At 37.0% G+C, this 19,088-nt stretch overlaps 1 protein-coding gene across 5 annotated transcripts in view; it reads left to right on the top strand.

The window, feature by feature from the left end:
* MID1 (midline 1) overlaps window positions 1-19,088 on the top strand; it is a 361,503-nt gene that overhangs the window by 303,584 nt on the left and 38,831 nt on the right. For all 5 annotated transcript variants that reach the window (XM_081278340.1, XM_081278342.1, XM_081278341.1 and 2 more), the window contains exon 4: window positions 10,645-10,752. In XM_081278340.1, the coding sequence (XP_081134466.1) occupies window positions 10,645-10,752 (108 nt within the window). The remainder of the gene's footprint in view (window positions 1-10,644; window positions 10,753-19,088) is intronic.

The raw sequence follows: 19,088 nt of genomic DNA, 5'->3' as shown, positions 1-19,088 counted from the left end.
TGTTTTTTTTTTTTTAATGCCAGGAATTAAACTCAGGGGCACTTAACCACTGAGCAACATCCCTAGCCCTTTTTTTGTATTTTAGTCAGAGACAGGATCTCACCAAGTTGGTTAGGGCCTCACTAAGTTGCTGAGGCTGGCTTTGAACTGGCTTTGAACTGGCTTTGAACGATCTTCCTACCTCACCCTTCCAAGCCACTGGGATTACAGGTGTGTACCACTGCCCCCGGCTCCAAGTTCTGTTTTTATCAGTGGTGTAATCAAGTATATTTCACTCACTGTAAGGAATACCAAAGACCAGGGATCTGGTCTCACTCCCCAGAACTTTGCAGGGGATTAAACTGCACCTGTACTTAAGTAACTAAAGTCTGAATACAGTTGAACTTTGTATTTTTCCAGTACATCGGTATCCAGGAATCATGGCACAACTAAAAAGAATGTCACAGAATGACAAATGACATGTAAGATTGAAAGTGATTAATGTAAGGTCATGGAATAGAAGTTTCCTTTTCCATTAGAAATAACTTCCGTTTTCTGAAACATATCACCTCTACATTTCCCCTGCACCTAACCAGTGAACATCTTCTGCAAGTTATTTTTTTTTACCTTCAAAAAAGGATGATTTTTGTTAGATACATTTGTTGCAAATTGCTTAGTAGAACGTTAACATTTTGTCAAAAACTTTATGAAACAGATTTGATAGGAATAAGTGCCCATGACAGGGTAATAGATATATTTTTCTTCATTCTGTGTGCTCAGCCCAAACGGAAGGGTGTGGAACATTTGTTTTATAAATTATGCAATTAATAAAAGAAAGGAAGGGAGGAGATTATTGTTTTTGAATGAATTGTGAGCAACACCTTCCAATCTGCTTCTTCATTTTCAGACTTTGAACAAAGTTACCATTAAACACAAAAAGAAGTCTGTGGGGCTGGGGCTGTAGCTTAGCAGCAGAGTGCTTGCCTAGCATGAGTGAGGCACTGGGTCTGATCCTCACCACCACATAAAAATAAACAAATAAAAAAAGGCATTCTGTCCATCTACAACTAAAATAATAGAAAAAAAGAAATCTGTGGTATTGGTGCCAAGAATGTAAGGTTGGGGTTAGTTGAGTAGCCCTAGGAAAAACGTTGCAGGAGAAGTGATATTTGTTATTACCATGGCAGAAGTCAGCAGGATATTGTGAGGAAAGTAAAAACCACACTGCAAGCCCATTGTCATTTTCAAATTGAAATCCTATTAGTTCAGTAATTGCAACTATTTGTGCCTTGAAAGAAGAGAATAGTTATAGAGTGCCTACATTGTGCCAGATTGTTTACAGACATTTTCATCAAAAGCATGCAAATAAGGAAATATACTCAGAGAAATTCAACACATTTTTCACACCTGCTGCTCTTTGACTCCAAAGTCTGTAATCTGTTCTTTATGCTGGAAGTTGGCAAACTTTGACACTTAAGCCCAAACTGAATTGTCACCTGTTTTTGTAAATAAAGTTTTATTGAAACCAAGTCACACCCATTTAGTTACATATTTGTGCCTGGTTTTGCACTACAATAAAGTTGGTTAGTTTGTGCAGAGACCATATGGCCTACAAGACTAAAATATTTACTGTCTAGTGCTTTGCAAGAAATATTTCCCAGCTCCTGTTCTATGCCCTGGAAGAATTTCCTCTGTCCTTCTACTCCTCACTCTCCCATTCAGTTGCATCAGGAAGCAGCCTTCATGGAATCCATTTGAAATTTGAAAGTAGCTTCAAAAATTCTAGAGTTGTTCCTCATGTTCTAGCTTCCAAATTCATTGATTCTAGGAAAGATATAGTTTTCATTCATGCTAGAAAGTCTTTAGGTAGTCATTGCAGGTTTATTCATTCTAGAACCTGCAGTTTTAACTCTGCATGGACAGTTTAGATCAACAGAGATTGTGAACCATTGTGAGTCAACACAAATATAGTAATCCCTGTGTGCCAGGCATGTTTCACTGGCTTTTGGAATGGCCAGTTCTCTGTTGTGGGGGCTATCCTTCTGCTCTGTAGAATGCTTAGCAGCATCACAGTTGCTCTGTCAGCTAAAAATTGATATTTTCCTTGTTATGTTATAGGGAACTTGAGACATGGATACTTTAAGTAAATGCCCAAGTACATACAATAAATAAGAAAAACCTGGCATTTCAGTCACAGAAAGACGTTCTCAAGTCCCTGAGCTCGAACAATTGCTTCTTTAGCCTTTACTCCCTCTAAATTATTTTACCTTATTTGAAGATTTTGCTTTCCTGAAAAATTAGACACAACCTCTCAGATGGGCATGTTCTGTAATGATTCACTTGGGAGTAAAACTCCTTTGTGTGAATTTTCAAAGTTTAAGGCATGAGCAGTGGCTTTTTTTCTAAGCAGTTTTATTGTCTTGTTGCAGTTGTATTTCATTTATGAGAATTTTATTGCAATGCTTACCACAGCATGTAGCCATTTTTAATGGCATCTCACTAGCTTACCCAACATTCAAGTTTCATACTCTAAGAAATTCAAGAAAAGAGGATTTATCATAATGTTCCTGAGAGCTCTTTTTTTAAATCCCATAGCAGATATATAACAAATTTCTATCTGGATAGGTAATCAATATGTAGAATTGATCTCCTCTGGGCCAAATTACTTTCACCATAGTACTCTGTGCTAAAGGCCAGATTACATATAGCTTCTAAGCATGGTATTATTAGTATTATTTCCCACCGAAAGCATTTCATAAAGGGATTCCATGTTTTATTTTATTTTATTTTTGAAAAGTTGTTCTTGGAGTTTATAAAGTTTTAGTTATAAATGTTAAATATTAGGTGTTAGCAATGTAGCTCAGAGGTAAAGTGCCTGCCTGCACAAGGCCCTGGGTTTGATCCCCTTCCCTGAAAAAAAAAAAAGTTAAAATATTAAATTAATATACTAAACATTAAGATTTTTTGACCTGTACTCTTGTTTCTTCTCCAATGACAGAGAGTGGGAACTGGGCCATTCTCCCTCCCATCCAGTTGAGCTAGGTCCACAAGAATTGACTTTGGTGTGAGAAAGTTTCAGGGTGAAGATTATATATAAACATATTAGATGAATTACAGTAATACTGTCTGCTCTTACTCAGTTCTCCTTGGCTCAGTTTTATATACAAACTGAAGCATTAGAACCCCTTTCATTGTTCCTTCTGGCAGTTCTGTCTAACTTCTGCCCCAAGGTCTGGAATGTTCATCACAGCTGCCTTTGGTAATAAAACCCACAGCACCCTCAGATCCTCATATTTCTCTTTGCACCTGGTCAGCAGTATGCAGCAGGATGCAGAGCCCACGTGCACACACTTTTTTCTTGTATCCTTGTCTTACTGCCCAAATATCAGCTTATCTAAAGTTCAGTTGTGTTTCAGTTGCTACAGCCCTGGCCAGATTGGAATGAACTCCTTCAGCATTTTTCTTTTTGAGTGAGATAAGATGACTATGCCATGATTAGTGGATATCACCACTAACCCCTTTAAATTTGGATACAGACTCAGACAGAGTTATATATTCTTAATAAGAGAGACAAGTGTTTTTCAATTCAAACAACAATAATAGCATTAACATAACATTGTATAAATAAGGTGACCTTTCTGAAGATCACCTTAATTTAAATCACTGGAATGATACAACTTTTGCTTTTATCCTGAGGACCAGTTCAAGAATGTATTAATAATGGGCCAATGTGGCAGAGGGCTCCTGGAATGCACAGTTCAGGGAGGTGGGGTCACCATTCTTACAGAACTTCAAGTGAATTGTGCAGTACAACACCCCTCTTTCCTCAACACCGGAAGTAAGTTTCCTGTCTCCAACACATGGGGCTTATCTTGTCCTGAGCTCACTTCAGAGTTTCCATCTGTGTACAAACAGGAAATGATCTATCAAGTCAGTGTAGCCTTTTCACAGGAAAAATTAGAGGGTTCTATTCTGAAAGTCTGTAGATGGCTAACTCATTTCAACAAGGCATTGCAAAAGGAGAAAATGAGGATTTTCAAATGCATGTTCAAATTCACCTGTGAGAACTGGCCAAATAGTGCCCCCCCACACACTAATGTTCCTTTCTGAGAGTTCCATAAAATATTTCTAAAGATTTTAAGCCCACACGTGTCTGAAGTCTAATGATATTTATGCTCTGCACTGAACACCTCATTTTGCAGTTGAATGCAAGTCAATGAGCAAATTTTCAGAAATAATACTTAGAAGTCATTTACAGACTGCTGAAGAACATTAGACATGTAGTCCAGTTATTAGTGTGTTTTGTAATTAAATCCTTTAATGTTTATATATATTTGACGAGAAAAAAATATTTGTCTTCTTTGCCCTACCATTTTCATGAAATCCTATAATAGTTGTTATATCATAAAACTTAGCAGGGAGACACTTTACCTGACCTTGTTAACAAAGTGCTTTGGAGAAAATAGCTAACCCATTTATGTTATCATTAACTAATCTGGAGAATGATTATGTGTAATTGCATTTCAAAAAAGGAAGGTAAACCATGCATTCAGTAACAATTTACATGGGACTCTAACTGATTACTGGTGTCTGATATGTGTATTAAAATGCAGCAGAGTTTGATCTCTGATAGAAGGATAGAGGAGGGCTAAGCATGAGTGCCTTCTGCACTTGCTTCCTTATTCAACTTTCTAATTTCAATCAGACTGTAAAAGATCAAAAGGTCCTCATTGGAGAAGTGGCAAAATGACCCTAGGAGTAGTAGAAAGTGAGTCAGCAACTCCTTACAGGCAAGATTCTTCTACTGTGCTTTTCTTATGTAATTTCCCTGCCTATTCTACCCTCCCTGCTTCCAAAATACTTAGGGCAATGATGACACACCAGAGAGTAACAACCAATGCTTGTTATTTGCAGTAGTTACATTCTATAAAGTCGCTGTGAGTTCTGAACTATGGAATACTGGACTGAACCATTGCTGCTAGGAGAAATTTGCATATATTAGTACATATACATATACAGACTATCACACCAGGATTATAACCTTAAATTCTTTTTTTAAATTGGTTATTCAAAACGTTACAAAGATTGCAGAATCACATTGGTTACACATCCACATTTTTACATAATGCCCTATTAGTAACTGTTGTATTCTGCTACCTTTCCTATCCTCTACTATCCCCCCTCCCCTCCCCTCCTATCTTCTCTCTCTTCCCCATCTACTGTAATTCATTTCTCTCCTTATTTTTTCCCATTCCTCTCACAACCTCTTATATGTAATTTTGTATAACAATGAGGGTCTCCTTCCATTTCCATGCAATTTCCCTTTTCTCTCCCTTTCCCTCCCACCTCATGACTCTGTTTAATGTTAATCTTTTCCTCCTGCTCTTCCTCCCTGCTCTGTTCTTACTTGCTCTCATTATATCAAAGAAGACATTTTGCATTTGTTTTTTAGGGATTGGCTAGCTTCACTTAGCATAATCTGCTCTAATGCCATCCATTTCCCTGCAAATTCCATGATTTTGTCATTTCTTAGTGCTGCGTAGTACTCCATTGTGTATAAATGCCACATTTTTTAATCCATTCATCTATTGAGGGGCATTGGGGTTGGCTCCACAGTCTAGCTATTGTGAATTGTGCTGCTATGAACATTGATGTGGCAGTATCCCTGTAGTGTGCTCTTTTAAGGTCTTCAGGGAATAGTCCGAGAAGGGCTATAGCAGGGTCAAATGGTGGTTCCATTCCCAGCTTTCCCAGGAATCTCCAAACTGCTTTCCAAATTGGCCGCACCAATTTGCAGTCCCACCAGCAATGTACAAGTGTACCCTTTTCTCCACATCCTCGCCAGCACTTGTTGTTGTTTGACTTCATAGTGGCTGCCAATCTTACTGGAGTGAGATGGTATCTTAGGGTGGTTTTGATTTGCATTTCTCTGACTGCTAGAGATGGTGAGCATTTTTTCATGTACTTGTTGATTGATTGTATATCCTCCTCTGAGAAGTGTCTGTTCAGGTCTTTGGCCCATTTGTATAACCTTAAATTCTAAAAGCAACCCATCAGGGTAGATTCCATTTTTTTTTAATTTTATAAAACAGCAAACAAGGATCAGAAGTAAGTGACTAGCCTGAGGCCACCCTACTAGGCCACCCTACTAGGCCACCCTACTAACAAGTGCAAGAGTTGGGACTCTAACCCATCAGCTGACTCCTGAGCTAAAGTCTTCCATATTATGTTCATTCTATGGTTACTTGTGCATGAGACCTGATACATAAGACAAAGCATTGCCCTGTTCAGCCTCAGCTGGGTGCAAGTAGGGAAATTCAGTTTTGATACTCTGTGTACATCTGCAAATGGAGCCAAGAGGACCCAAGTATTATTTGGTTTTACAAATAATTTTTTCAAAAAAATTTCATAGCCAGAAAATTATACATACAGAATCTGCAAATAAGGCAGATGGACTGGGTGTGATGGAGGAGGAGGTTAACCTGCTGGACTCTGCCTGGAGTTCTGCAAACACCCTCACCACATCTTATGGTTGGCTCTTTTTCATCCCCCAAGGGTATTAGCAGAGAATTCTTGTCTGACCACTCATAAAAAAGAACCCCCTCTCACCCATGCTTGACCACATTACCCTCTAACTTCTTTTCCCCACCTGTAAGTCTGAAATTTTTATTTGTTTACTCATTCAGCGGGTTTTCTACACTTGGGTATAAACTCTGTGATAATGGAGACATTGTCTTTCTTGTAACCCACTGTATGCACTGCAGTTGGAGTGCCGATACACTGTTAAGAATTCTTTAGCTCTTCTTTGAATGAATGAGTGATTGAACAGTTCAGATTGGCTTTTTCAAAGGAATCATTGCAAGTGTGTTTTGTTTTGTTTTGTTTTTGTACCAGGGATTGAACCCAGAGTACTTAACCACTGAGCCACATCCCCAGTATTTTTCATTTTTTTTATCTTAAGACAGGGTGTTGTTGAGTTGCTTAGGGCCTCATTAATTTTCTGAGGCTGACTTTGCACTTGTGCCTCTTCTGCCTCTGTCTCCCAAGTCACTGGTGATACAGGCGGGTGCCACTGTGCCCAGCTGCAAGCATTTTAAAAAAGTTGTCAGGACTCAAACTGGCACAACATTGGCTATGGCACTTGTGTCCTCAGCAAGTTAGGGCCTATGAAAAGAGGTGGTAGTACTCAATATAGAAAGAATTGAGATTGGGTCAGATTTAACTTTAGAGGAATTAAGTATAGTATGTTGCAAATAGATGATATTAGTCCTAAAGAATAGAAGAAAACGATGGGGGAAAGATGATGCCTTTTAAAAGAAAGAGAGCTGTGCACTCTAAGCAAATAGGTGAGGCCAAAAGAATGACCAGACAAAAATGGCCAAGCTTCACTTGAGGGGCTGATGTGAAATTTGTTCAACAGCGTACTTGAGGAAAAAACAAATACTGAGGAGGTTGTCATAGGAGGAGGACTGAATTTTAAGTTAAATTTTGTCCTGAGAAGTCAAGGGTGCTAAAGGAACAGTGTGCCCTAGTTCCAATGTGATCCAAAGGTAGGATATAGTAATCACCTACCACTGGGCAGCAGTCCTAATTATCTCTATTCCACACTTGCCTTGTACTGAGGGACCTAGGAAGAGACTGATGACACAAATGTGTTAAGTGTAGGTTAAGGAAAGGAATTTTGGCCCCATTCAGAGCACTTCCATCAGCCACAGTGATTTTTTTTAAATCAAGTGATGTGAATCTGAAATAAAAGTTAAAATTATAGCCGGGAGCTGCTAGTTTCCAAACCAAACCTGAGCACCAGAAACACCTGAACATATTGCAAGTAACCTGTAAACCCTACTATATTTGAATTAATGGCTCATATGAGAAATGAAGTCCAATCAAATCATTAACACTTTTTAAAATGACACATGAAACAACAAATCTGTGGAAAACCTCGTTGTCATGCAATACTTTTAGAAACATAGGATAATATTCCACTTATTTTATTGTACCTTGAGGAACATAAGAATGCTAGAGTTAACAAAAATTTGGAACTTCATCAAAGTAGAAAAAGAGATTCAGCCTTCCTGGTTTCAAGGAAAAGTTCAGCCTGTATTCTTTGAATGATCTTGAGAAAATATTTGGCCTAAGATGAATAGATCACGTTCCCAACTTTCTGGGAATTACATTTCGGGGTGATGATGATTGTGGATCAGGTTTCTCAAATGTATTTGGCCTAACACAGTAGATTACAGTCTACTTTTTTGGTAAAGCCAACCTATTCATCCCCAAAACATCAAATATTCAGAATTTGTACTAAATTGAACCTTGTGTTATAATGGCAACTGAAACTTTTTTTTCTAACCTAAAATAACTCAAATCCCAATGATTTTGAGAGCAAAATGGATACTATTAAGGGGGTAAGGTTGGTTCTGACTAAATTAACCTAAAATAATTCTTGCTAAAAGCAGGCCAGGTGATCAGACATCACCTTGGGTATGCAGAAGGATTCTGATGAAACCAGCTTAGCAAGTTTCTTGCTAAAAGTTGATTTTACAAGGAAGTTCACAGATGAGCCTAGAACGAGATGCAGGAGCCTGACTAAAATTTGGCCAAGCTAAGAATCTTTGTCAGTGCTACTTTCTAGAAATTTAACTTTCTTCATCATAATGTGCTTTTTTTTTCCTTTTAAAACCAGGAATTAAACTCAGGGGTGCTTCACCACTGAGCCACATCACCAGCTCTTTTATTTCTTATTTTGAGGAAGGGTCTCACTAAATTGCTGAGGCTGGCTTTGAATTTGCAATCCTTCCATCTCAGCCTCCTGAGACTGTGCTAATGTTATCAGTATGATCCCTTCCTTTTCATAGCTCAGATGTGATCAGTTATTAAATTCAGTATGAGATCAAAAGGAAAGAAAAGAAATTTATTGAGGGTAACTTTCTAATAAACATTTCAATAGACATCTAAATTTGTGTGCAAAACCTTAAGTTGTGCTAGAAATGATGACATAAAAGTAATAAATGGGAATTTATGCCAATACTTCAAGAAAGATAATCACTAGGCTTATCTTTCTTGAAGTATTGGCATAAATTCCATATTTTGCACTTGTCAATCAATGCATTTACATTTTTTCTTTGTTAATTGAATGAATGTTTAGCAAATACCTATGTGTGCTAATCTGATATAGGACATAATATCATGATTTCCTGTAAATGGCTGCTGATGATGGTCAGCAGCAGCCATTTACAGGAAATCATGATATCTTAATAAGATATCTTGAGTAATCTTTATGTTGTGTCTGATAAGGACCAGGAACAAAGTTCAAGGAATCCTGAGCCTCTAGAAACAGGACATAGTTTCTCTGAGCCATGATCTATAGATTTTTATCCTGAACTCATGACTCTACTTCCAGTGCATCTCATTCATAAAAAATGAAGATTACAGTAGTAAAAATCTCCAAATCAAATGGCCTCATAAGAGGGCCTTGTCTCTTCTGTGAGATATACTAGAATAATCAGTGCCATTGTCATTTTTTGTAACATTTCAACTTCTCCTGTGGCTGTGCTAAAATAATAAAAGTTATGCATTCTATCTCCATCTCCCACAGCTGTGATTTCTGGATTTCTGTTGGTGAATAAGCCCTTCAGAATTGTCATGAGGTGGAGGAAATAGCATGTACTGAGTATTTCCCAAGTCAAGTTGCCAAGAATGAGCTAATTGTAACTCTCCCTTGCATATAATGAGTCAAAAATTTCCAGTGCTGGCCATTCTTCGAGGATCCACCTTTTCACAAGAATGGTGCACTTCTGTCGAAGCTTGGCTTTTCAGCCTACCAGAAGTGAAACTTAAAATTATGTGTTGAGATAAATACAATGTCCAACCATCTTTTTGAGTATTTTTTCAATGTTTTATTACTGATTACATATTTTATCCATATTTAATGAAAAATTTTAAGATAAATGTTATGTAAGCTGACTACATTTGCTTTTGGAAAATTTCTCTACAAGATACTGATAGTACTCTGTCTTCCATCAAATAATAAGATTTGTTGAAAATTTACTCATTATGTTTAACAGGACAAGTTTGACACATTTTCCCAAAATATAAAAGCAGGAATTACAAATATATTTCATTTCACATGTCAATTTCCAACTAATAGGTAATAGATATTTACCTCTTATGTTAATAAAGGTTGCGGGGTGGGAATATAGCTCAGTTGGTAGAGTGCTTGCCTCGAATGCCTAAAGCCCTGGGTTTGGTCCCCAGCACCACAAAAAAAAAAAAAAAAAAAAAGGTTCTGAGGCTGCATCTGGCCTAGCAGAAATTTTTTTATTCTCATTGGATAATAATGTTTTCCAATGATACAAGATAGGGAGTAGGCAATTAGGTCCTGTATTTTCCATCCTTGCATAATAAGAAAAGAGTTAACATTTAGGGGCTAGGGTTGTGGCTCAGTGCGAGAGTGCTTGCCTAGTATGTGTGGGGGTACTGGGTTTGATTCTCAGCACCACATATAAATAAATACAAGGTCCACTGACAACTAAAAAGTATTTCTAAAAAGTTAACATTTAAAATATACTTTCAAAGATTACTAGAAACAAATTAGTATACATGAAAAATATTATCTAAGTAGAAATGAAGGCCAAATTAACTGCTAATTTATTTGTCCTATAGGTCAATGCATCACGTCAGGAAGCCAAATTGACTGAGGAGTGTGATCTTCTCATTGAGATCATTCAGCAAAGACGACAAATTATTGGAACCAAGATCAAAGAAGGGAAGGTATGATTTCTAGGGTATCTTCTCCTGGAGAAGATATACTCCCATATATTTCAGTGGCTTTGAAAATGACAAACACCCTCTTTTCCTACACTTACTATACTTCCTTTTTACGTCTTTGTATCAGTCTATTTTGTACTGCTATAACAAAATACCTGATATTGGATAATGTATAAAGAAAAGAGTTTTATTTGGCTCGTGATTTTGGTCACTAAAAAGACCAAACTGCATGGTATCCACATCTAGGAAGGATCCCCTAATATGTGACATTATTGCGAAGCATAAGGGGAAATAGGCATGTATAAAGTACATGGCTGGGGTGGGGAGGATTCCTTCGTAACAACTCAGTCATGTGGTAACTAATCCAGTCCTACAAGACTGAACCTACTCCTTTGAGATGGCCATTAATCTCTTCCAAGTATAGTATTCCCTATGACCCCAAATGCCTCTTAAAGGCCTTACCACCTCTCAAAACCATTACAGTGGTGATCAAGCCTCAATATGAGTTTGAGTGGGGATCAAATTTCATTTAATCCATAGAAGTCTTTAATACTTAGTTCAAAGGTCCTTGTTTGGCAATTGTTCCCCCACCCCTTTTTGTTTGTATTATGGTTTCCTGTGCACTTCTGTAATCAAGGGCTGTACCACTAGCCAACTCCAGGGCTCGGCCATTGTGTGTTCCATAGAGGCAGAGTTCATTTCATATTTATTGAAATATCCTAGCAATCAATACAGCATTAAATAAATTAAAAATGAATCAAACTTTATATATATAGAAATTATGAACTACTTTCCCATGCCCTTGAGGGAATTAAGACAGGTTAAATAAGCTCATAGTGGCAAAACTTTCATTATATCATAGACTCCTTTGTGAATATATTAGTAGTACTTCTTTTCTAATGTTTGTATTTTTTAAAATGGTTTTCCAGCAAACTATATTCAAAAAGAAATTTATCATTTTATATTTCACCTTTATAATCACTTATTAAAAATTGATTCAAAAACTGTTAGACTTTAGAATTCTTCACTTTGTTCTATTTTCAAATTAGTAATATTTAATTGAAACACTTATGATCCTTTTCATTTTACCCATTTTTCTACTACATTCAAAGGATAATTTTTCTAAATATTTTAAAAATAGAAACATTCATAGTCCAAGAAATTTTTGAGTTTCTATTATTACTTCTCATAGCTGTACTTTAATGAACTATGTATACTTAAAACAAATTAGAAATGCTTAAATAAAACAGTAATCATGCAAGGACTAATGTAGTTACTTTTCTCTGTGTCCTACAAAATTTAACAGGTACCTTCCAATATTGTGCAATGTTTTAGATTACTCTATTGAGATTGAAAAGTATACATGTAAATTATAATGCTGATCAGAAAATTAAAATCAAGTTAATTGATCTTGAAGCTATTATAGTGAATTAACAGATTGACATGACAATATTCCCTGGCCAATAGGTCTCACCTGGGCTGGAAGCTACTTTCCTAAACACTCTGGCTGTCCAGTGGATATGAGCACTGAGTGTCCACCTGGAATCCTTAGAGGGTACTTTTTCCTCTTCATCATCATCATGTACCACATGGACACATCTCTTAATTTCTTACACCTTCTAGGTTCTCAGATGCCTGGATGCCTGATGTTCAGCCTCAACTAATTATAATAATTAGTATGCATGGAAAAGGGATCAGCTCTCAATACTTATATTAGTTTGTTTTCAGTTTTTAATTGTAAATAGGTAAATTGTCACTATATGTATTGTGGAGTACAGGTGATGTTATGACTGATAAGCATAAGGTAGAATAATTAAACCAAGTTAATTAACGTATCTATCACCTCATACTGATTTTTCTGTGGTATGAATATTTGAAATTTAATGTTTTAGCAATTTTGAAATGAACACTACGTTATTATTTACTGTTCAAGCTAAGCAATCTCTCTCAAATTAAAAAAACAAAACAAACAAGCTCATTACTCAACGTTGAGGCTTAGAACTCTATTCATATCAGTTTCTAAATTACCATGCTGTTGGCTTAAAACAATTCAGATTTATTATGTTAATGTTGTAGAATTCAGAAGACCACAGTCAGTCTCACTGGGTTAAAGTCACGATTTTGGCAGCACTATTTCTTTTGGGGGACTCTGGGGTAGAATCAATTCCTTGCCTTTTCTGAGCTCATTCAGGCCACTCTTATTTTTTGGCTCCACAATTTGTTCTGACCTCTGTTTCCCTCCTCCCTTCTTCATGGACCTGAGCCTCCCTGTTGTTTTTTTTTTTAATAAAGACCTTGGTGATTACATTGAAATCTCCTACATAATCAAAGACAACCTCCCCATACCCAAATCCCTAATGTAATAACATTTGCAAAGTCTGTTTGGCTGTGTAAGGTAATGTATTCAAAGATTGCAGTGCACATTTTTGAGGATCCTGTATTCGGCCTGCAATGGCATACACAACTTTCCAGTCAGCATGTCTGCCTTGCCCTTGCATAATTTGAACTATGAGAGTTTATCTCATATCTCAGTTTATCTCACAGTAGTGAAGGATGTCCCCATTTTAGCCATGATGGTGCCGGCACTTGCTTTGGTGCACTCTCCCTACCCCAACCCCTTGACATTGGTAGAGAACATAATAAAATAGAAAAGCAAATCGAGATAGCTGGACCGAAACAAGATAAGTATCTCCATGGGACAGAAATTGGATAAAAATAGTGCAAAGCCCTGACTGTGGCTAACACAGGCTAGCATCATTTGGTCTGGAAAAGGCTGAAGCAGGTACAGTTTCAACCCTTATGGCTAAGACATACTTTTTTTTTTTTTTTTAGTTGTAGATAGATACAATGCCTTTATTTCATTTATTTATTTTTATGTGGTACTGAGAATCAAACCCAGTGCCTCATAAGTGCCAGATGAGTGTTCTACCATTGAGCCACAACCCCAACCCCACTAAGTCATTCTTGATGATTTGGGGAAAAGGATCTAGAAGTGTCCCAGATAGGACTGGGACTGAAATCATTGCTTAATGCTACTCACTGGCTTTCGAAGGCTTCTCAGATCATTAAAAGGAACTGAAAAAGATTATTGCCAACCTCTGCCTAGTGTCATAGCTTTTAACAAACTTCAGGTCTGGGACTGTGGGACAAGTCAGTTGCTAGGTTGGGGCCTGTGTCATGCTCTTTCTGATATCTCACAAAGCAGGAACCTCAGAAACAGAGATAAGACTCTTGAATGTCCTGTAGACTGGGAGAGGGCAACTGTGAAATTGTCAAGATAGGGCAGCCTGATCAAGAAGAATGAGAAAGCAAAGAATTATACATGACTTCTCCCATTCAAAACTGAGACCCAATTCCAAAGCAAATACAGTAATCTTATTATCTTATTCCAGAGGAAATTAGTTATATGGAAGAATACAAAAAATACTTTAAAAGATATAGTTTTAAAATATTTCAAAGGGATAAATGAAGAAATAACTTTTAAAAGGGCAAAGAAAAACTGAAAAAGAAAACAAAAATAAAAGAAGGAAAAAAAGCAAAGAAAAAAGTGAAACCATGAAATTAGAAAAAATAAAATCAAAGCCAGCAAACTAAAAGTTTTGAAAGTAAACATGTTTTGAAAATAAACAAATTAAAAAAAAAAACAGCTCTAAAAGAAATTTGGAAACTGAGTTTTGACATCCACCTGAGGAATCCCATAAATACAGAAGGCAGAAATGAGACTGAGTGGCATTAAAGCATGGCAGATGCCCATTGATTTTTCCACTCAAAAACTAGGAAAATATATATGTAATATATAAACTTCACATGGCCCCCCCTTTTTTTTTGGTGGGAAGTATTGGGAATTGAACCCAGGGGTGCTTCACCACTGGTGAGCTATATTACCAACCTTTTTTGTGTTTTATTTTGAGACAGGTTCTCACTAGGTTGCTGAGGGTCTGAGTTGTTGAAGCTGGCCTTAACCTTAGCAATCCTCCTGTTTCAGCCTCGGAAGTTGCTGGGATTATAAGCATATATCCATGCCCAGCACATGGGACATTGACTTCCTTCCCTCCTTCCTTCCTTTCTTCCTTCCTTCCTTCCTTCCTTCCTTCCTTCCTTCCTTCCTTCCTTCCTTCGGATGCTCAACCACTGAGCCACATCCCCATCCCTTTTCATTAGTGTTTATTTTGAACAGAGACTCACTAAGTTGCTTAGGGCCTTCTTAAATTTCTGAGGCTGACCTTGAACTTGCAACCCTCCTGCCTCAGCCCCCCAAGTTGCTAGAGTTGTATCTCTTTTTTTCTTTTAATGTCTCATACTTGGTTGGAAGGGAAGCAAATTTTCAGGACTGAACACCATATAACCCCTCCTCTAAGACCACACAGTGAAATGAATTAGATACTGTCAGCAGTGAAAATAATTTTTTTACAATGTTTGGAAACTTTATAATGTACTAATAAATACATTTTCAAAACAACTTTAGAAATGCACCACAATGAGGGCTAGGGATGTGGTTCAGTGGAAGAGTGCTTGCCTGGCATGCATGAGCCTTCAGTTCAACCACAGAAATGTACTGCAATGACAGGCTGTATGTCATAAGCAATAAGCAGCCAAAAGTTATTTGAATGCAAAGTGATTGCCTTCGATTCTTTACAAAAGGCAAAGAAAACATATTAAAAGGAATGAGCTCCCAAATCAAGTTAGAAAAAGCACAACAGAATAAAAATTAAAGAAGCCCCCACCCCAATAAAAACAGGTGTCAGCTAAGTACAACCCATAGCCTAACTCCTAAAAGTGGAGTTTCCTCCATTTTTAAAAGGTTGTTTACAAAAATAAAACCAAAAATGTATATGTGATAGAGATACTATGTAGTATCCCAAACCTAAAATATTGACATTATTTTAACTATGTTTTAATAGAAACCATGTATATACTCTCAGGTTAAGAAGGACTTCTGAGACCAAACATTAAAACAAGAAATCATAAATCAAAGATTAAAACATTGGAACAATCACCTATCTGTCCAAGGGAAAACTTCATAGCACTAGGAACCTCCAAAAATGTAGTGGAAATTTTTAGGCACCAGCATACTCTTTCATGGGAATATGCATATTGGAAAATTTTTCAAATTTTCAAATTTGCAATGTCATGTCAGTTATCTCAATAAAGTTGTCTTTATAAGACACAGATTTTTAATTATGTAGTGAAAGTCTTCAGAAATTAAAGTTAATGAACTACAGTGATATGAATTATTGTTGACAAATCACAAAGTCATAAACAAATCTTATAATGATTTGTATACAATAGGGAGAGTTACATAAGATTTCATAAGCTAACCCCCAAATCCTATATGTGTTTAAGCACAAGTGTCTTGGGTGAGCAGCTGTGAATTCAGGAGCTCTTTTCTCTTGGAAAGATGTGAATGAGGTTAGAAAGGGCCACACAGGGGCATTAGTGCCATTGATGATGTTACCTTCTCTTCAAAATTTTGATGCTGGTATTATGACAATACTGAGATTTGGTAGTACATTTGGGATAGTTCATCATATTACTTTAAATTTTTTCTGTATGTTTAAAATTGTACACTTTTTGAAGTGTCCGTTTGCTTGGAGACATTATCTCAGCAGGCAGTATTATGTGGCAGATGTTACTGGAAAGGAGGAGGGCACAGTTTGGCTTACCTTTGGGTTAATACTTTGATGCATGAGCAAGGATTAGTTGACTCCAAAGCCTGGGATACACAGTGATCTGAGTCCCTGGTCACATTATGTTGCATCACAAGCATGTTTCCAAGAGGAAGGGTGGGAAGGCCAACACCCTGGAAATCTGAGGTGCCAGGGAGGGAGGCCATGTGTGGACCTGGGGCCCTCTGTGGGGTGGGTCCCTGCAGCCCAGGGCAGTTGCAGGGCAGTCTGGTCACTGAGTCAGGAGCAGGGACAGTGGGGCCCTCTGACCAGCACTTGGAAATGGGCAGGTAAAGGAAGTTGCCAGCAGGTGATGGTGGAGCACAACAGTATATACTGCTGCTTTATGCTCTTGGAAGAGCTCCCTAGCCTGTATGGGGGTGTAGACTGCATAGACTGCAGGCTACACACGAGATTCCCTGAGAAAGATGCTGCTGCTTCTACTCTGCAGTTGAGGGTGAATTTTTTGTCAAGACACAACAAACTCCCAAGGAAGTGAGTTCTTTCAACGTGCAAACACAGGGCCCCTTCTCTGCACTGCCTTTATGTACTCAAATTCTCCATAATTTAAGAGAATTCACTTGAACTAAATGGTCATATTGTTTATGGCCTTAAAATGGTGCTAAGTCCAGTTCTCATGGTCAATTCAGGTAGTCCTGTTAACTGAGAAGACTTGCTGATTGCATATAGCTATTTGGGGGTGTGTATACTACAAATGTACAAAAGCACATATTAAAATAATTTAAAATGCATTTAAAGCAAATTAAGTCTGCTTTTAAAACAATATGTAAGGTATAATAAACCAAAAATAGAATGATATCAACAGGCCTATGCCTGGTTACAAGGAGATTCTAATAGAATATTTCCATGATGAGTATAGAGTGAAATTCAAAAGTTACAATGTGGTAATCTCACTTTTTAAAGGCAAAAGGGATAGAGTCAGCTGAAAAATTTCCCCCCTGGCTTTGATACTTGCATATGTAGATTCTTATGTGTCATGGTCTAACATTTCTTTTAAATTACCAGATTTTATTCATGTTGTCAGATTTCTAAAATATTAAAAGTATTGTATAATGAAAAATTAAGTATTTTGCTCAGTGCTCTATGTTAGAATTTTAAGTGCTGTAGCGTGTAGCACAGGGTTTCAGAATGGGTTTGAGTCAGGGCCATCTGACTAGAATCATTTATGCTAGGAGTTAGTTAACTTTTTCTGTGAAGGGCTAATAAATACTTTTGGTTTTGCCATGTAGTCTCTGTTGCAACAACTTACTTCTGGCAATGTTGTAACATGAAAGCAGCCACAGATGATTCCTACACAAAAGAATGTGACAGTGTGCCAATAAAACTTTATTTATACAGTCTTGATGCTGGATTTGGTCCATACACCATATTTGTGAACACCTAACTTTGAGCAGTGTTTTAATTTCTCATTTTTATAATGTAACCCACATAAGAAATACATATGGTATCACAATCAAGTGCAAAACACACATGACATATGTTTTACAAAATGTAACTTGCCTTTTCTACCAGAAATATGCTCTGCTATTTTCTTCTATTTTATTTTTTAAAGTTAGTTCTGACCATATTATTTATTCATCTCCTGCTTATTAATAAACCTTCACTGTTTGTTAAAATGCAAATTCCTGCTGCTCTGCCAATTACAATTCCTTAACTAAAATATTGGAGGATTTGCCCAAACATCTACAGTTTTTCTTTGGAAAAGATCCCTAACTCATCTTTTGCACGGTGCTTGAGAAGCTCTGATCGTCATATATGAGATGGAATTATGCACTAATGTATAGCTAAGATTAGCCCCAAATCATTCTTTGTAAAACATTCTGGTATTTTCATAGGAGGCTCTTATTTTTGTTTTGTTTCCATGCATGATTTGGGGCTTTTTCTTTCTCTTCTTCTTTTGTTGTTTTTAATTTCTGGTTATCATGATAGAAGAAGAAAATGATGAAACTGAAGTGCAGTCATTCACATTTGTAATCTGTGTCATCTTCTCAGACATATCCAAATGATAAATGATTGGCATGAAATTATTCTACAGGAATATTTCAACCTTATTTTCTTTTGTTAGAATTGTATCAAATATCTTCTATTTTGCCATGTAATTTAAATTATTCTTTATGTTGTGTAATTAAGTATTCCATGCACTTGTTTTTATTCTAGGCACTGTAAGTTATTTTTCCTCCTGGAATTTTTCTTGCCTCTGTCAGTTTCTAATAGGTGTGTTCTAGTAACTTGAATTGGAGTGGATGCTTTGTTGGGTTTGCCTGTGGGTATAAGGATGACAAAAGCTAAATTCTATTTGGTATAAAATAAGTGTCATTTTATTCAACCCAGGTACACAGATAATGTTCTGGGGATAGTAACAGCAATCATAATGTTATGTCTTTTACCAGGCTCAAGATCACATAGTATTTGCCCCAAAGTTTTGACATTTCAATCTTTGACTCTTTACTTTCAGGAATTTTTCTCACCCTGATATCTTGTGCCTGGTGCCTCTCAATTCAGCATGAATTTCCTTTGTTTGCTGTAGTCCGTACTTGGAATTGGATGTTCCTTAGAGGCCTAGAGTTCTGACATCTCTTTCCTTCCTTTTCTTCGATTAGAGTTGTCCGGGGATGATAATGATGACTTGGAGAAAGAAGGAATTTCTTGGAG

The sequence above is a fragment of the Spermophilus citellus genome (genome assembly GCF_964194105.1).
Source record: "Spermophilus citellus genome assembly, chromosome: X".
In the NCBI taxonomy this organism is placed as follows: domain Eukaryota; kingdom Metazoa; phylum Chordata; class Mammalia; order Rodentia; family Sciuridae; genus Spermophilus; species Spermophilus citellus.
Note: the sequence above shows the minus strand (reverse complement) of the source record. Positions and strands in the feature narration are given on the sequence as shown.